Below are 21313 nucleotides of genomic sequence, written 5' to 3' on the forward strand. Positions count from 1 at the left end.
GCTTTACAACAAATGCTAAAGGAACATCTCTAGATAAGAAATGCAAAAGAAGGAAACGACCTATAATAACGAACCCAAAACAATATAGAAAATGGGAATAGGAACATACATATCGATAATTACCTTAAATGTAAATGGACTAAATGCTGCCACCAAAAGACACAGATTGGCTGAATGGATACAAAAACAAGACCCTTATATATGCTGTCTACAAGAGACCCACCTCAGACCTAGAGACACATACAGACTGAAAGTAAGGGGATGGAAAAAGATATTCCATGCAAATGGAAACCAAAAGAAAGCTGGAGTAGCAATTCTCATATCAGACAAAATAGACTTTAAAATAAGGACTATTAAAAGGGATAAAGAAGGACACTACATAATGATCAAGGGATCGATCCAAGAAGAAGATATAACAATTGTAAATATTTATGCACCCAACATAGGAGCACCTCAATACGTAAGGCAAATACTAACAGCCATAAAAGGGGAAATTGACAGTAACACATTCATAGTAGGGGACTTTAACACCCCACTTTCACCCATGGACAGATCATCCAAAATGAAAATAAATAAGGAAACACAAGCTTTAAATGATACATTAAACAAGATGGACTTAATTGATATTTATAGGACACTCCATCCAAAAACAACAGAATACACATTTTTCAAGTGCTCATGGAACATTCTCCAGGATAGATCATATCTTGGGTCACAAATCAAGCCTTGGTAAATTTAAGAAAATTGAAATTGTATCAAGTATCTTTTCTGACCACAACGCCATGAGACTAGATATCAATTACAGGAAAAGATCTGTAAAATATACAAACACATGGAGGCTAAACAATACACTACTTAATAATGAAGTGATCACTGAAGAAATCAAAGAGGAAATAAAAAAATACCTAGAAACAAATGACAATGGAGACACAACGACCCAAAACCTATGGGATGCAGCAAAAGCAGTTCTAAGGGGGAAGTTTATAGCAATACAAGCCCACCTTAAGAAGCAGGAAACATCTCGAATAAACAACCTAACCTTGCACCTCAAGCAATTAGAGAAAGAAGAACAAAAAAGCCCCAAAGCTAGCAGAAGGAAAGAAATCATAAAAATCAGATCAGAAATAAATGAAAAAGAAATGAAGGAAACGATAGCAAAGATCAATAAAACTAAAAGCTGGTTCTTTGAGAAGATAAACAAAATAGATAAACCACTAGCCAGACTCATCAAGAAAAAAAGGGAGAAGACTCAAATCAATAGAATTAGAAATGAGAAAGGAGAAATAACAACTGACACTGCAGAAATAAAAAAAACATGAGAGATTACTACAAGCAACTCTATGCCAATAAAATGGACAATCGGGAAGAAATGGACAAATTCTTAGAAATGCACAACCTGCCAAGACTGAATCAGGAAGAAATAGAAAATATGAACAGACCAATCACAAGCACTGAAATTGAAACTGTGATTAAAAATCTTCCAACAAACAAAAGCCCAGGACCAGATGGCTTCACAGGTGAATTCTATCAAACGTTTAGAGAAGAGCTAACACCTATCCTTCTCGAACTCTTCCAAAATATAGCAGAGGGAGGAACACTCCCAAATTCCTTCTACAAGGCCACCATCACCTTGATACCAAAACCAGACAAGGATGTCACAAAGAAAGAAAACTACAGGCCAATATCACTGATGAACATAGATGCAAAAATCCTCAACAAAATACTAGCAAACAGAATCCAACAGCACATTAAAAGGATCATACACCATGATCAAGTGGGGTTTATTCCACGAATGCAAGGATTCTTCAATATACGCAAATCTATCAATGTGATAAACCATATTAACAAATTGAAGGAGAAAAACCATATGATCATCTCAATAGATGCAGAGAAAGCTTTTGACAAAATTCAACACCCATTTATGATAAAAACCCTCCAGAAAGTAGGCATAGAGGGAACTTTCCTCAACATAATAAAGGCCATATATGACAAGCCCACAGCAAACATCATCCTCAATGGTGAAAAACTGAAAGCATTTCCACTAAGATCAGGAACAAGACAAGGTTGCCCACTCTCACCACTCTTATTCAACATAGTTTTGGAAGTTTTAGCCACAGCAATCAGAGAAGAAAAGGAAATAAAAGGAATCCAAATCGGAAAAGAAGAAGTAAAGCTGTCACTGTTTGCAGATGACATGATACTATACATAGAGAATCCTAAAGATGCTACCCGAAAACTACTAGAGCTAATCAATGAATTTGGTAAAGTAGCAGGATACAAAATTAATGCACAGAAATCTCTGGCATTCCTATATACTAATGATGAAAAATCTGAAAGTGAAATCAAGAAAACACTCCCATTTACCATTGCAACAAAAAGAATAAAATATCTAGGAATAAACCTACCTAAGGAGACGAAAGACCTGTATGCAGAAAATTATAAGACACTGATGAAAGAAATTAAAGATGATACAAATAGATGGAGAGATATACCATGTTCTTGGATGGGAAGAATCAACATTGTGAAAATGACTCTACTACCCAAAGCAATCTACAGATTCAATGCAATCCCTATCAAACTACCACTGGCATTTTTCACAGAACTAGAACACAAAATTTCTCAATTTGTATGGAAACACAAAAGACCCCGAATAGCCAAAGCAATCTTGAGAACGAAAAAAGGAGCTGGAGGAATCAGGCTCCCTGACTTCAGACTATACTACAAAGCAACAGTAATCAAGACAGTATGGTACTGGCACAAAAACAGAAAGATAGATCAGTGGAACAGGATAGAAAGCCTAGAGATAAACCCACGCACATATGGACACCTTATCTTTGATAAAGGAGGCAGGAATGTACAGTGGAGAAAGGACAGCCTCTTCAATAAATGGTGCTGGGAAAACTGGACAGGTACATGTAAAAGTATGAGATTAGATCACTCCCTAACACCATACACAAAAATAAGCTCAAAATGGATTAAAGACCTAAATGTAAGGCCAGAAACTATCAAACTCTTAGAGGAAAACATAGGAAGAACACTCTATGACATAAATCACAGCAAGATCCTTTCTGACCCACCTCCTAGAGTAATGGAAATAAAAACAAAAATAAACAAATGGGACCTAATGAAACTTCAAAGCTTTTGCACAGCAAAGGAAACCATAATCAAGACCAAAAGACAACCCTCAGAATGGGAGAAAACATTTGCAAATGAAGCAACTGACAAAGGATTAATCTCCAAAATTTACAAGCAGCTCAGGCAGCTCAATAACAAAAAAACAAACAACCCCATCCAAAAATGGGCAGAAGACCTAAACAGACATTTCTCCAAAGAAGATATACAGAATGCCAACAAACACATGAAAGAATGCTCAACATCATTAATCATTAGAGAAATGCAAATCAAAACTACAATGAGATATCATCTCACACCAGTCAGAATGGCCATCATCAAAAAATCTAGAAACAATAAATGCTGGAGAGGGTGTGGAGAAAAGGGGACACTCTTGCACTGCTGGTGGGAATGTGAATTGGTTCAGCCACTATGGAGAACAGTATGGAGGTTCCTTAAAAAACTACAAATAGAATTACCATATGACCCAGCAATCCCACTACTGGGCATATACCCTGAGAAAACCAAAATTCAAAAAGAGTCATGTACCAAAATGTTCATTGCAGCTCTATTTACAATAGCCCGGAGATGGAAAGAACCTAAGCGCCCATCATCGGACGAATGGATAAAGAAGATGTGGCACATATACACAATGGAATATTACTCAGCCTTAAAAAGAAATGAAATTGAGATATTTGTAATGAGATGGATAGACCTAGAGTCTGTCATACAGAGTGAAGTAAGTCAGAAAGAAAAAGACAAATACCGTATGCTAACACATATATATGGAATTTAAGGGGAAAAAATGTCATGAAGAACCTAGGGGTAAGACAGGAATAGAGGCGCAGACCTACTGGAGAACGGACTTGAGGATATGGGGAGGGGGAAGGGTGAGTTTTGACAGGGCGAGAGAGAGTCATGGACATATACACACTAACAAACGTAGTAAGGTAGATAGCTAGGGGGAAGCAGCCGCAAGGCACAGGGATATTAGCTCGGGGCTTTGGGACAGCCTGGAGGGGTGGGAGGGGGAGAGTGGGAGGGAGGGAGACGCAAGAGGGAAGACACATGGGAGCACATGTATATGTATAGCTGATTCACTTTGTTATAAAGCAGAAACTAACACACCATTGTAAAGCAATTATACCCCAATAAAGATGTTAAAAAAAAAAAAAAAAAAAAAAAAGAATGAGGAGATGTGGGGATATATGTATATGTATAGCTGAATCACTTTGTTATAAAGCAGAAACTAACACACCATTGTAAAGCAATTATACTCCAATAAAGATGTTTAAAAAAACAACAACAGAGCTGGAGGAATCAGGCTCCCTGCCTTCAGACTATACTACATACCTACGGTCATCAAGACACTATGGTACAGTATGGTACTGGTACAAAAACAGAAATATACATCAATGGAACAGCATAGAAAGCCCAGAGATAAACCCACACATAAACCCACACACCTACAGTCACCTTATCTTTGACAAAGGAGGCAAGAATATACAATGGAGAAAAGACAGTCTCTTCGATAAGTGGTGCTGGGAAAACTGGCCAGCTACATGCTAAAGAATGAAATTAGAGCACACCCTAACACCATACACAATAATAAACTCAAAATGGATTAAAGACCTAAATGTAAGGCCAGATACTATAAAACTGTTAGAGGAAAACATAGGGAGAACACTCTGTGACATAAACTGCAGCAAGATCTTTTTCCACCCACCTCCTAGAATAATGAAAATAAAAATAAACAAATGGGACCTAGTTAATTTATTAATTAAACTTCAAAGCTTTTGCGCAGCAAAGGAAACCATAAAGAAGACGAAAAGACAACCCTCAGAATGGAAGAAAATATTTGCAAATGAAGCAACTGACAAGGGATTAATCTCCAAAGTTCACCTGCAGCTCAATATCAAAAAAGCAAACCAATCAAAAAGTGGGCAGAAGATCTAAATAGACATTTCTCCAAAAAAGACATACAGATGGCCAAAAAGCACATGATAAGATGCTCAACACCACTAATTATTAGAGAAATGCAAATCAAAACTACAATAAGGTATCACCTCACGCAAGTCAGAATGGCCATCATCAATAAGGTCTACAAACAATAAGTGCTGGAGAGGGTGTGGAGAAAAGGGAACCCTCCTACACTGTTGGTGGGAATGCAAACTGGTACAGCCACTATGGAGAACAGTATGGAGGTTCCTCAAAAAAGTAAAAATAGAGCTACCATATAATCCAGCAGTCTCACTCCTGGGCATATATATGGAGAAAACCAGAATTCAAAAGGATGCATGCACCCCGATGATCACTGCAGCACTATTTACAATAGCCAGGACATGGAAGCACCTTAAATGTGCATCAACAGAGGAATGCATAAAGAAGATGTGGTACATATATATACAACTAAATATTACACACCCATAAAAAAGAACAAAATAATGCCATTTGCAGCAACATGGATGGACCTCGAGATTCTCATACTTAGTGACTTAAGTCAGACAAAGAAAGACAAATATCATATGATCTCATTTACATGTCAAATCTAAGAAAAGGCTACAAATGAACTTATCTACAAAACCAAAATAGAGATACAGAGGTAGAAAATAAACTTATGGTTACCAGTGGGTGAGGGTGGGGGAGGGATAAATTGGAAGACTGGGATTGACACATACACACTACTATATATAAAATAGGTAACTAATAAGGACCTCCTCTACTCAATACTCTGTAATAGCCTCTATGGGAAAACAATCTTAAAAAGAGCAGATATATGTATTTGTGTAACAGATTCACTGTGCTGTACACCTGAAACTAACACAACATTGTAAATCAATTATACCCCAATAAAATTTTTTTCAAAATAAATAAATGAAATAAAATATATTAATAGTTTTTAAAAAAGAATAAGGAAATTACAGATAATACAGAACTATCTGTATTATCATAGATAATAATGCAGATATTAACGCAGAACTATAATAACAATGAAACAAATTATTCTAGCTGTGATTACCAACTACGGAAATCTGAATGCCTCCAACAAACTTTATTAGGCTGCTTATATTTCCTTCTATATACATCACACTTTTCATTTGCATATAGGAAATCTAATAAATAAATCAAAACTGTTCCTGATTTTCCTTGTTCAAAAACAGAACTAGTTTAGATCATCCCTGCTCTATAACCCACAAAATACAGAGACCCCAAAAGACATGTACAAGAATCTTCATAGCAAGAAACCTGTAGTAATCCCAGCCTAGAATCAAGTGAATATACATTATAGATTATGATATACATATTCCTAAAATAGACTACTACATAGCAATGAGAATAAATGACTATATACCCAACAACACAAGTGAATCTGAAAATGGGCACAAAAGTAGCAGGAAACAAAAGAGGGCATAGTATATGATTCCAGGCAAAGCAGAATTTTGGTCCCAGAACCCTCTGGCAAGAGCACAGTGACTCAAAGAGCCACAAAGCAAATCTTTGGGATGATAATAATGTTCTGTTTCTTAAACTGTACACTGATTGCACAGATGTTTTCACTTTGTAAAAATACAGTTGACCCTTGAACAGCAACATGTTTGAACTATGTGGGTTTACTTACACTTGGATTTTTTTCAATAGCAAATACTACAATATACACAACCTGCAGTTGGCTGGATCCATGGTTAGTTGAATCCACAAATACAGAGGGCCAACTAAAAGTCATATGCAAATTTTCAACTGCACAGAGGGTAGGTGCCCCTAACCCCCATGTTGTTCAATGGTCAACTGTAATCAGTCTGTATACTAAAGATTTGTGTACTTTTCTCTATACCTGTTGAACGTAAATAAAAAGTTTACTTTAAAAAAAACAGATTTTTCAATTCTGAAATTAATTCTGTCCCTCACACAAATCTCAAAAGTTTATCTTCACTAAGCTATCTCTTCTAAGATAACGGGTCTTACTTTACATGCCTAAAATACTGTGTACTTCAAATCCAGGTCTCTAGTTAACTCGATTCGCTTTTCATTTAAGTTTATTTTGCTCTTGCTTTTTTTTAATGTATACATTCTATGAGTTCAAAATTAACAATGCAGCTACTCAAGGAAGTTAGTCTAAATCTGCAATTTACACAGTGATAAGAGACAACCACTGTAAATAATACCCATGTTAATGTTCTAGCTATATAATTAAAATTTTTATTCCAAGGAGTTATCTACTGACAAACTGATGGACACAGTGAAAATTTTAATTCATGCTCATGGAGTTATAGAAATGGGACCTAAGAAGGGACCAAAGAAGCCAGTTTTTATACTTTTTAGACAGAGAAACACTAAATTTATAAAAAATTTATAGGACAAAAATAACTTAGGCTTTGGGTGCTTAATTAGTGAAGAATCTAAACTGAGTTTGGGCTTGGGGTAATAAATTAAAGAAGTAACAAGGTCTGTTTGTATAGGCTTTTTGACCTCAAATTCCCTATCTCTGTTTTAAGAATTTCCTTCTACCTTCATTTTTCATATGCAATTTATTCCCTACTTTCAGGAAGACAGAGAGGAGATTCAAAGTGTCCCTCTTGCATCAGCTCTTTCTTAAGTAACTTTAATTCAAAATAATCAATATGCCATTGAGGCACACTTTGGGGCAACATACCCTGGGCCCCAACAATAGCAATAATAAAATATTTATAACAAGAGAATTCACCAAATTGAATATTTAAAAAGCAAACAAAAAATACCAACTACAGAATCATCTATCAAGAAATTCAATCCAACAAATATTTTGTGAACACTTACTATGAATATGAAAATCTATTAAACACAGAAGGAAATCAAAACATAATAAGGGGGGGCTTCCCTGGTGGCGCAGTGGTTGAGAGTCCGCCTGCCGATGCAGGGGACACGGGTTCGTGCCCCGGTCCGGGAAGATCCCACATGCCGCGGAGTGGCTGGGCCTGTGAGCCATGGCCACTGAGCCTGCACGTCCGGAGCCTGTGCTCCGCAACGGGAGAGGCCACAACAGTGAGAGGCCCGCGTACCGCAAAAATAATAATAATAATAATAATAATAATAAGGGGGTAAAACATTGGTGAATGGGGTATCTACTCACTAAAAAGTAACTTCTTAAAAAAACAAACAAAAAAAATCATGAATAAGGCATGGTCCCTGTCCTATCTGAGATAAAGATATATCAAATAATTACAGTAAATTCATTGGTATGGAGCACTTAATATATACCTGTACGTGAAGTCTGTTGTTTATAAGTCAAAAATTCAGAGACTGAGTATATGCTTCCATAATTAAAAGTTATATTATTATAGACAAAATACAACCAAGTGAATCTGGGCTACATCCTCATTTTTCTCAGAAGACAGGATAATATAAAAATAGCAATAAACTGAATATCAGGAGACCTAGATTTTAGTCTTGCTGTTGTTATTAAATAGTTGTAAGACCTCAAGCAAGTCATTAACTCCTTTAAATTTTGCTTCTTAGTGTGCAAAATAAGGCAGTTGATTTAAATCAACTTTGAAACAACTTCTCAAAAGATTCTGTAAGAGAAAGCCAAAAAATAAAGAGGGAAAATAATCTACATGGTTGAACAAAAATACAGAGTTATTAAGCAGGAATATCTACTAACTACATGGTAACAGAGTCTTCTAATGAAAACCTAGAGTAACTAACCCTAGACTAAAATCAGAAGACCTGGGTTCTAGTACTACTCATATGACTATAGGCAAATAACTTGACCAATTTCAGCCTTAGTTTCCTGAACATTAGGTATTAGCTTCCTATACAATTGGGACATCTACTTTGCTACCCTCACATGGCTGCTATTGAAAATAAACTGATACAAAAACGTGTTATTCTGTAAACTTAAAAATTGTACAAATATTCCCATTACTAAAATATGATTTAAGATAATTTTGTATGGACAGTGAAAATTTATTTATTTTTCTACTTAATTTTCTCTAAGGAAAAAAATATCAAGAGTAACAAATTAGTTATTGTGTATATGGCACCTCAATCATTACCAAAAAACCTGTTGATAAAATCTTCCCAAAACATTTCATCATAAGGACAAATATTTGACAACATCATTATTAAGTATTTACTATATTCCAGATTCTGTGATAAATCCTCATAATAACCATGTAAGACAGGTAATACCATTATTCCCTACTACAATGTTTAAACTGGGCTCAGAGAAGTCAGGAAACATTCCCCAAATCACAGAACTAATGAGTGGAAATGCCAAAATTCTAATCCCAAGAAGTCAAACTCCAAAGTCTAAGTCCTTAAATATAAACACTATAGCACCTCTACATACCTCTTAATACTACTTTTATAACACTTTTAGGTGCCTCACAGTTTCAACTCTACCACTAGTCTAAAGAGAACGACTACACTATCTGCATACGCAGAAAAACCTACAAATCATTTTTTAAAGCTTAATTTCAACTCAGGGATCTGAACCTCTGACAGACATTCAGAGCTTTCTGTCATTCTTCCTCCTTCTAATTAAATATGAGAAAGGGAAATGGTGAAAGCATTATATGAAAGGGAAGGGAGAAAGGCTCTTTAAAACCTTTATGTATGGTCATTTTTCTCCTAGTGTCTTTGATTCTACTGGTTCAGCAAGCTGAAAGATACTACCTAAGGTAGAACTTTGGGTCTTCTCCAATCAGTGAAGTTAAGAACCTGCTGACTACATATACTCAGACAGGATTTGCCAATTCTAAGTCTTCCCTATAGATGAACTTACTGACTGCCCTCTGACAACAAGGATGGTAAAAGCTTGGATCGGCCCTACATAATAATGGTTCACTGAGAAAACTTATGATTCCCAAACTCTTAAATTTCTAAACATCAGTATTTCAAAGAGAATCTTATATGACTACAGTTATTATTATATAGCCCAGCAGAGACATTTCTTTATTGCCCAAGCTGAAAGGCAATAAAGAAAAGGTTATAATTACTAATAACTTCAGTAAAACTAATAAATATAAATTAAAAAGGAACCTATAACGTGGCTCCAGGGACATCTCTCATAAAACACAAAAGAATATAACAAATGGCCAAAATAAAAATAAACTATGTATAAAAAGCAGGAAAACATTCTGCTGAGAAATGACTTAAGATGAAAAGATAATTTATAATACTACTATGTGCATACTGGGTTAATTGTAATTAATCAAACTTTTCATTGAGTTGTCAATGTAACACTTAACTGGCATATAAGTATTTTTTTAAATTATGGTGAAAGGTATGAATACGTGACACAAGTATTTTGTTTCCATCTGCTGGAAAGTAACAGCACTATCCTAACATCAATAAAATTTGTAAATGCTGGCAAAGTAAGAATTTCTGAAAATATAAAATCACATCTTTAATATTTATACATCATTTTCATGAAACTTCAGAGCTTTAATACTTTTTACATTTTGTTATAGAATGTAACAAACCAAAGGATTACATCCTTACAGAACCATACTTTTCATTAATCCATTCAAAATATAAACTCAAATATAAAAACATTATCGAATATAAAAATATTTAATAAATTTGCTAACATAGTATAGTTAAAATAATCTTCCCAAGTACTAATAATTTAAATGAGGCCTTAAAAGACTGCATGTTTTATCATTGCTTTCCTATATGTAAACTGAACCTTTAGTAATAATCCATAGATGCTCATAATATAAAACCATACAAATTTCACATCAGATAATCAATATACATCATTGTTTTGCAAATACATAAACAGACACAGATATCTGCAGACTAGATAAAAATTACAGCATCAAGCAGAATTATTTAAATAATAACTAGTGATAAAATTTAGATTTAATACATCTCAAAATCTGATTTAGATTATTATTCATTTTTGGAATTCATAATACATCTTGCCAATCTACTAGCAGACTCAGTTGATTCCCTTAGGAATCAAAATCAAAATCATCAAAATATGAAGATACCTTTAGTAACTGATGACACATTACAGTCTTCTGGTGGAAGACCTGTCCCACCATCCTTCCAGTATGGATTCAATTCTCTTTCCAGCAGTCTGAACTGGAACAAAACATTTTCAGAGGTCACAATTTTAAAATAACCCCACCATAAAATATATTAATAAATTAAAAACCTGAGACTCAGTTAACAATTGTAACCTTAGGGAAATACTTTAAAAACTCTTAAGACACACTCTTTTCCAACTTGCAGGAAATAATGTCTAAATTAACATTCATTCAATGCTTTTCTTGAATACTTACCATGAATCAGAATTGTGCTAGATGCAGAAAATGTAATAGTCAATATGCCTAACACAGCCTTTGCTAGCTTATGAGATAGTGAGGAATACAGACAATATACAAGTAACTGTCAAGTGCTTTGAAGACAGAAGTACAGAGTGTTAAAGCCATACACAATTCAAACTCCTCTCATGCTGACAAATCAAAGACTTCCTAAAGGAAGTAATATGAGTACTATTAGACCTAAGGATGAGCAAGAATTAGCCAGTTTCTTCTGTGGGAAAAGAGAATTAAGAGGTTCAAGTGTAGGAATAAAAGCATGTTCATAAAGTCCAAGAGGAAAGAAAAAGCACTGCACCTTTAGGGAACAAAGTAATTCAGACTGGCTAAAACTTGAGAAGCATGAATGAACATCAATAAGAGATTAGGTTATAGAATAATCAGGGACTAGGCCACAGGAACCACTTTAAACTGCTATTGGAGCTTTCTGCTGGGGCAATGGTAAGTCATAAACATGATCAGCTTTGTGTTACACAAAGAGCAAACTGGTTTCAGAGTGGAGAAAAGACTGGAGAAAAGCAACATTATAGGTAGGAAACCAGTAAGAAGATTATGGTAGTAATCAGGAAAAAGATGACAGTAGCCTAGTCACAGTGCAAGTGTCTACTGTGTTCCAAGCACTATGCCAGGTACTAGGGCTATAATTAATAAGCCAGGCATAGTCCTTACCATCAAAGAAATTATGGCCTTGAGAAAGGAGAAAGACAAGCAATATTAATATAGAAGAGTGCTATGAAAGTAAGACTGCTATAGAAACATATACTAGGGGTATCCAATTTGACTTAAGGGGTCAGAAAATGCTTCTTAGAACTAATAATGGCAATTATTAGAAATAATAATGGCAATTAGATAGAGAAGAATGGAAAGAGTTAAATGTTAGCTTCCAGAACCAACCTTTGAAAACAAAAATGTTGGATAAAAAATTTTTAAAAAGCATTTAAAATGTATTCATAAGCTGACAAAAAAAGTACAGAATCTCCAAAGAACAAAATTTAAGTTAGGAATTTCCTGGTGGCCCAGTGGTTAAGATGCCGTGCTTCCACTGCAGGGGGCGCGGGTCCAATCCCTGGTCTGGGAACTAAGATCCCACATCACATGGTGCGGCAAAAAAATGGAAAAAAACAAACAAAAAAATTTTTATGTTAAAGGTTAACTTAGAGGGATAAGCAAAGTAGTAAGGATTTGACTTCTTATAATGTACACACAAAAAGATTCTGCCACCTCCCTTTTTAGCCTACTGTAAAATCTCACAGTATCTACAATTTCTTCCAGTGGTCTTATTTGGACACTCAGAGAGATACATATCAGATATTCAACAGGATAACAAAGACTAAAATTACAAACTGAGGAGGACAATTGACAACTGGTAAGACGAATTATGAGATACTATCTGAAAGTACACAAAAGACACAAGACTGAATATATAAAGAACTACCATCAGTAAGAAAAAGATAAAAAACATAAACAAGCAGTTCATACTATAAGAAATCTAAATGACAAAAAAAAGATCTCTCCTAGTAATCAGAGGAATGCATATTAATACATGAAATACCATTTCTCACACATTATTCAGCATGACATAATTTTAAAGTTTGACAATACAGATACTAAGTATGGTTAAGAAACATACATTGTTGGGGCACAATAAATTGATATAATCTCTTTGCAAGTGTTTGTGAAAGAAAATAGGTGCGTACTTAATAACTTAGCAATTCCACTTCTAAATATGCACTATGGAGAAATTTAGCACTGCTTGTAATAGTTTGTAAGAGTGAAAAACAAAATATCCATTCCAAGAGGAATGGATATTTACAGAATGGCAGAGTTAGATTATGAAAGACTATACAGTGATTGAAAGGAATGAAATAGAAATAAACTATATCAACATGAATCAATCTCTAAAACATGCTCAGACCTTCTAGTCAAGAGATTTATTAAAGTTCAGTTCATGTTGCCATGTTTGTCTCTGCTCAGGACAAACCGAAAAGATATACAAAATATAAAACACTGCTAAGTTCAAAACAAGATAAACCCATCTCTGTGGACCAAAAACAGAAGAGAAATGCAAAGCAGTAAGCATAACTGAAGCCACATGACTACTGGGCTCTATGTGCAAGCAGAAAACATTAGTCCTTAGTTCAATTTCTAAAACATAATAAATACTAAAGGTGCTCCAGCATATACAGGGGAATGGAAACAAAGCCAAGGACTGGAGTGGGGAGATGTCCTGCTTATGAAAAAAGGTTGAAAAATTGGTATGCATCTCTATGTGCTATAGACTGGTTTTATAGATATGTGCCATAGATCTGCAGCTTACAGCACAATGTGAGAAAGAAGCCAAGAAGACACAAAGACTTGAGCATTGGCTTTCAAGCTTTTCTGTGACCTTGACCCATAGAGAGATTTTCTGTGTGTATGTGTATCCAAAACAAAGGTTTTAGGAAACAAAACGTATATTTGTTACATGTAATACATGCTGATATTTTATATTTTTAAATGATGACAGCAATAAACTTCTGACTCACAATATGAAAAACATTAGCATAAAGCACAAAAGAAATGATATCCTCAATATGAAGAGGACATATGAAATCAACATGCTTCACCCTGAAGCTTCAGTTAAGGACCATCATTTTAGTCTTCTTCCTACGATCTTCATTTATTTTCACTCCCATTATAGGAATTATCATTTGATTCTAAGGCAAGGGCTGTATTTTCCTCAAAATAAACCAAACATTTATCATGTGTTAAGAATACGATGACGTAGGAAGGAGAGATCAAGATGGTGGAGTAGGAGGATGTGGAGCTCACTTCCTTCCAAGAACACAGCAAAAATACATCTACATGTGGAACAATTCTCACTGAAAACCAACAGAAGACTGGTAGAAAGACTCTTTACAACAAAGGCTGTAAGAAAAATCCACATAGATTCAAGTAGAAAGAGAAGAGAAGCAATCAAGTCAGGAATTGTGACCCTGGGAGGAGACACAGAAAAGGAAGGAGATTACATGGACTCAGAGATCCTCCCTGGGGGGTGACCAATTCAAGCCGCATATTGGGTCCCCTAGTCCTAGGGTCCAATGCCAAGAAGACAAGTCCCCTTAGCTGATTTGAAAACCAGTGGGACTAACAGGGGGACTGTAAGAAACCTAGACTCTGCTCAGGAAGAGCACATACAAATTTGATTACTCTCAAAACAAGGCAGCAGAAGTAGACTTAAACTGCCCCAGGACTCTGGCCAGTTTCCTACAACACCCCCAGCCCATGCTCCAGCCTAAGCCGAGTGCCCACTACAGCACCACTTGCTCCATGGCACAGTTCCACACTGGGGCAAGGGATGCTGCACCCAAGAAGAGTACAGAATTGTGAGAAATGAACCCTGCTCAGATCTGGAACAGCATCTGAATGGAGTGACGGCAACCCCTGAAGGTGCTTGGCGAGGCAGCACATCAGGAGCAGTCTGTAACTCTGACTGGTCTGGGACCACCACAGCCCACTCCCTGACCGAAGCCAAGTGCCCATTCCAGCCTCTCTTGCTATGCCATGCAGCTCCAAACTGGGGCAAGGGCTACAGGACTGAGGGGAGTATGCTGTTTTGAGGGACAGAGCTAACCTGACCCAGAATGGCATCTGACGGGGGTGGGGGAAGGTGGCAGTCGCTGCAGCTGATTAGGGAAGAAGCTCATTGGGTGAGGTCTGAAACTCAGACTGGGGTCCAGAACACCACAGCCCACACCTGACCTTTGCCGAGCACCCACTCTGGCCCCTCTTGCTCCAATACTGGTCCCCTCTGGGGCAAAGTACTGGTGCTAGGAACGAGAAGAGTACACACTTAAAGGGAATGGAGCCAGCTCACTCCCAAATAACAGGGCTTCTGCTCCAGGAACTTGGGGCCCTATACCACCTCCAATAAGGTGGTGTTGGTCACTGAGCAGAGAAGAACCCCAGGCTCACACCTGGCTCTGACTCTAGTCCCTCCATCTTCCAGCCTCACCTCCTACAAAGGTGACAGCTGCCAGCACACCCTGTGGAAAGATGTGACTCATGCTCAGGTCAGATCCAGTTCTCCCATCAAAGCCACTGGGCACATGGAGACTGCATAGAAATGCTCCCACACAAGGACACTCCTTCAAGATCAGAGTAGGTAAATGTTTCACCTAATATCACAGACACAGAGAAAGTTAAGCAAAATGAGAAGACAGAAAACTGTTTCAACTGAAAGAACAAGAGAAAAACCCTAAAGAAAACAACTAATGAAACAGCAGTGAACAACTTAATATACAAAGAGTTCAAAGCATTAATAATAGGAATACTGACTAAATTAGAGGAAAGAATAGATGAACAGAGAATTTTAAAAAGGAACTAAAAAACATTTTTAAAAGACAGAACTGAAGAACATGCTAACTGAAATGCAAAACACATTAGAAGGAACCAAAAGCAGACAAAGTGATACAGAAGAAGATGAAATAAAAATTAACTCAATCTGAACAGAAAAAGAGAAACAAGGTTTAAAAAAAATGAGAACAGTTAAGGGATCTCTAAGATAACATCCAGCATACCAACATTCACACTCTAGGGGTCCTAGTAGGAGAAGAGAGAGAGAGGCAGGGCAAAAACGTGTTTGATGAAATTATGGACTGCCAGAACCTGAAGAAGGAAACAGAAATCCAAGTACAGGAAGCACAGAGGGTACTAACCCAACCCTAAAAAAACATTAAAGCATTTTCTCTAAGTGGAAAAGTAAAAGCTACAACAAGCAAGAATCTATAGGAAAGGGAAAATCCCACTAGTAAAGGCAAATATATAGTAAAGCCTATGACTCAATCACTTAAATAGGCTCTTACTAAGATTAAGACAAAAAACTGTGAAATCAACTATATCTACAACGAACAGTTAAGGGAAAACATGAATATGTAAAATACATCATTAAAAACACAAAATGTGGTGAAGGGGTTTAGAAAAATGTAAATCGTTTAGAATGTGTTTGAACTTAAATGACTCCCAGTTTAAAACATGTAAATATAGGTCAACATATATGAACCATATGGTAACTGCAAACCAAAAACCTGTACTACATATAAAAAATCTAAAGAAAAAGGAACACAGGCATACCACTAAAGAAAATCATCAAACTCCAAGGGAAGGAACTAAAAGAAGAAAAGAACAAAGAAGAACTGAAAAACCAACCAGTAAACAAGTAACAAAATGGGAATAAGGACACACCTATCAATAATCACTTCAAATGTAAATGGACTAAATGATCCAATCAAAAGACACAGAGCAGCTGATTGGATAAAAAAAAACAAGACCCATCTAAATGCTTCTTGTAAGAGACTCACTTCAAACAGAAAGACAAACACATAAACTGGAAGTGACAGGATAGAAAAAAATAATTCATGCAAATGGAAATGACAAGAAAGCAGGGGTAGAAGTACACATTTCAGACAAATTTTAAAATAAAGTCAATAAAAAAAGATAAAGAAGGGCATTATTAACAAAAAGGATTTCAATGCAAGAAGAGGAGATAACACTCATTAACATATATGTACCTAATATAGGAGCACCTAAATATATATATATATAGCAAATATTAACAGACATAAAGGGAGAAATTGACAATAACAAATAATAGAAGAGGATTTTAACACCACACTTACATCAATGCACAAATCATCCAGACAAGAAAACAATAAGAAAACAGTAATCTTTTTTTTTTTTTTTTTTTTTTTGTGGTACGTGGGCCTCTCACTGTTGTGGCCTCTCCCGTTGTGGAGCACAGGCTCCGGACGCGCAGGCTCAGCAGCCATGGCTCATGGGCCCAGCCGCTCTGCGGCATGTGGGATCTTCCCGGACTGGGACACAAACCCATGTCCCCTGCATCGGCAGGCAGACTCTCAACCACTGCGCCACCAGGGAAGCCCAAACAGTAAACTTAAATGGTACTTTGGACCAGATGGGCTTAGTAGATATCTACAGGACATTCCATCCAAAAACAGTAGAATAAACATTCTTTTCAAGTGCATATGGAACATTTTCCAGAATAGATCACATAGGAGGCCAAACAACAAGTCTCAACTAATTTAAGAAGATAGAAATTATATCAAACAGTTTTTCCAACCACAAGGCATGAAACTAGAAAAAACACAAAATGTGGAGACTCAACAATATGCTACTAAAAGAAAAACCAATGCGTCAATGAAGAAATCAAAGAGGAAATCAAACAAAACCTCCAGACAAATGAAAATAACACAACTTTCCAAAATCTGTGCTACACAGCAAACGTAGTTCTAAAGGTAAGTTTATAGCAGTAAAAGGCCAACCTCAAGAAACAAGAAAAATCTCATAAACAACCTAACCTACCATCTAATGGAATTAGAAAAAGAAGAACAAAAGCAGAAAGAAAGCAATTCACATCAGAGAGGAAATAAATAAAACAAAGAACAAAAAAGAAAAAAAAATAGAAATGACCAATGAAACCAAGAGTTGATGTTTTGAAAAGATAAACAAAACTGATAAGCCTTTAGGCAGATTCATCAAGAAAAAAAGAGAGAGGACCCAAATAAAATAAGAAATGAAAGAGGAAAAATAACAACTGCTATCACAGAGATACAAAAACATCAAAACAGAATACTATGAACAATTAATATGCCAACAAATTGGACAACCTAGAAGTAATCAACAAACTTCTATAAACATAAAAACTTACAAGACTGAATCAGGACAAAATAGACCATATGAACAGAAAGATCACTAGTAGTAAAATTGAATTTGTACTTTAAAAAAATCTCAGCAAACAAAAGTTCAGGAACAAATCCATTCCTGGGAGAAGTCTACCAAACATATATAAAAGAACTAATATCTATACCTTCTCAAACTCCAAAAAATTGAAGAAGAGGGAACATTCCCAAATTAATTCTATGAGGCCATCGCTAATTACCCTGATACTAAAATAAAACAAAGACACTACCAAAGAAAAAAATTACAGGTGAGTATCTCCGATGAATGAAGATCCAAATATCCTCAAGAAAATATCAGCAAACCAAATTCAACAGTATATAAAACGGATCATACATAATGGTCAAGTGAGATTTATTCCAGGGATGGTTCAATATTTGCAAACCAATCAATATGATACACCACATTAACAAAAGGAGGAAAAAGAATCACATGATCATCTCAACAGACACACAAAAAGCATTTGACAAAATTCAACGTCCTTTGGTGACAAAAACTCTCATCAAAGTTGGTATAGAGGGAAAATATCTCAACATAATAAAGACCATTTGTGACAAATCCACAGCTAACCTCATACTTGATGAAAAGCTGAAAACTTTTCCTCTAAAATCAGGAACAAAGGGGTTCCAAGACAGCAGAGGAGTAGGAGGATGTGGAGTTCCTCTCTCTCCATGGATGCATCAGGAATACATTTATAGATGCAACAATTCTCACAGAACACCAGCTATACACTAGCAGAAGACCTTAGACACCAGAAAGGACTATAAAGATCCCTGAATAACTGGGTAGGAAGAAAGAAAGAAGGGAGAAGGAGGAGGAGAGGAAGCGGGATAGGACCTGCATGCCAGTGGTGGGAGCTGAAGCAGGAGAGAAATTCCCTCATCCGGGGAAGCCCCCTCACCAATGAGGAAATCAGTTGGGAGAGAAGGGAAGCATTTGAGGCTGTTGATGGAGGGTGAAGCGACCGACCTGTGGCAGATGGGACAGAGTGAAAACTACACAGACAGTCTGTACCATGGCCCTAAGTGCCCCGGATTGGGATGTGTGTCCAACAGTGCACATGGGGGCTGGGAACTGGAGCATGGGGAATGGAGAGTAAACCCGGGGCAAGAACTGCTGTTGGCTGTGGGGAGATGGTGTGAGGGAACAGGAGGGAGGAAATGGCAACAGAGAATGCCTATGGAGGAAAACCAGAATGCCATGGAAGCAGGGCACTACTGCTGAGTCACATGCAGGGGGTGGAGCCACCATTGTAGCCAGTCTCTCCCCACATGCCAGCGCCTAGCACCAGGCAATACAAAAGGCCCTGCCAGGGCTGGCCCTCATGAGCCTGTCGCTGGGCACTACAAAAATAGCAGACAGGGCTAGCCCTTGCACACCTGTTGCCAGGCACTAAAAACAGACTGACCGGGCTTCCCTGGTGGCGCAGTGGTTGAGAGTCCGCCTGCCGATGCAGGGGACACGGGTTCGTGCCCCGGTCCGGGAAGATCCCACATGCCGCGGAGCGGCTGGGCCCGTGAGCCACGGCCGCTGAGCCTGCGTGTCCGGAGCCTGTGCTCTGCAACGGGAGAGGCCACAACAGTGAGAGGCCCGCGTACCGCAAAAAAAAAAAAAAAAAAAAAAAAAAACAGACTGACCAGGGCTGGCCCTCGCACGCATGCCACTGGGCACTAGAAAAGGTTCCCACTAGGGCCATATCTCTTGCGCCCATGGCCGCCAGCTCCCCCACGCACCTGGCGCTGCCAGGGCTCCCACTATCCAAGTAGCCATGCCACCTCCATGCCCTGTCCTCACCAGGACAGACCCAACTGCTCCAGGGAAGCCTCGGGAGCAGACTCCTGTGGGTGGCCCACACACATAGATGGGGATAAAATCACAGCTGAGCCCCAGGGGTGGGGCAACTAAAAAAGAGAAACAAAAATCTTTCCATCAGTTGCGTAACTGGCAAATTAAATCCCTGTAATCAGCTAAGTAGATACTGTGCCTATGGAATATCTGAAAAGACAATGAGTACTCCCACAAATGAAAATGGTCTAGCACTGACAGCTGTGGACTTTGGGGGCAAGCACACACATGAGTGGGGCCAGATCAGAGCCTCGGCTGTCCCCACAGGGCCCACAGCAGGTCCAGAGACCAGCACAGAGGCATTGGAGGGTCTCCTGAGGAGGCAGGGGTAGGCTGTAGCTCACGGCAAGGACAATAACAGCTGAGACCCCAGGAAAACACTATTATTACTATTAACTTTACTCAGTTTTGATTCATTCTGTTGTTAAGTCTGTTGTTTTGTTTTTTTCTTTTTCTTTGTTGTTGTTGCTATTGGTTTGGGGTTTTTTTTTTTTTACTTTTATTTAGTCTCAAGGTTTTTTTAACATACTTTTGATCTTCTTATATTTCTACTTTTACTTTGCTTTTCTGTTGTTCTGTGCTTTTTCATCGTTTTTTAATATATTTAAAAATTTTTTTTGTATTTCCATTTTCCCTTTGCTCTTCTGTTCCGTGGGTTTTGTACCCATTTCTATTTTTGTTTTCTTTTCTTTTTTTTTGTGGTACACGGGCCTCTCATTGCTATGCCCTCTCCCATTGCGGAGCACAGGCTCCAGACGTGCAGGCCTAGCGGCCACGGCTCACAGGCCTAGCCGCTCTGCAGCATGTGGGATTTTCCCGGACCGGGGCACGAACCCGTGTCCCCTGCATCGGCAGGCAGACTCTCAACCACTTAGCCACCAGGGAAGCCCCCCATTTCTTTTTTTTTGAATCATTTTTGTCTGTTTTGTTTTCTTTGCTTTATTCTTCAGTTGGCACTCTGCTTTGATTTTGGTATTTTGTTTTTGTTAGTTTTGTTTTTAATTGTTTAATTTTGCCTTGGGATTCTTTGGCTGTTCTCTTGTTTTCTGTTTTCTTTGGTTCTGTTTTTGTTTCTTCTGTGTGTGTGTGTGTGTGTGTGTGTGTGTGTGTGTGTTTCTTTGTTTTTGCTCATTTGATTTTGCTTTTACCATTTGGAGTTTTGTCTCTTTTTTTTTTCTTTAATCCGTGACAAGCTGCTTGTGGGGTCTTGGCTCCCCGACCAAAAGTTGGGCCTGAGCCTCTGGGGGAGGAGGATAGAGTCCAGGATACTGGACTTCCTGAGAATTCCCAGTCCCAGAAAATATTAATCAGCA

At 37.5% G+C, this 21313-nt stretch overlaps 1 protein-coding gene across 2 annotated transcripts in view; it reads right to left on the reverse strand.

Annotated features, from left to right (window-relative positions):
* CWF19L2 (CWF19 like cell cycle control factor 2) overlaps nt 1–21313 on the reverse strand; it is a 250268-nt gene that overhangs the window by 195210 nt on the left and 33745 nt on the right. For both annotated transcript variants that reach the window (XM_032640618.1, XM_032640619.1), the window contains exon 6: nt 11088–11181. In XM_032640618.1, the coding sequence (XP_032496509.1) occupies nt 11088–11181 (94 nt within the window). The remainder of the gene's footprint in view (nt 1–11087; nt 11182–21313) is intronic.

Source organism: Phocoena sinus, chromosome 8, assembly GCF_008692025.1.
Source record: "Phocoena sinus isolate mPhoSin1 chromosome 8, mPhoSin1.pri, whole genome shotgun sequence".
Lineage (NCBI taxonomy): Eukaryota > Metazoa > Chordata > Mammalia > Artiodactyla > Phocoenidae > Phocoena > Phocoena sinus.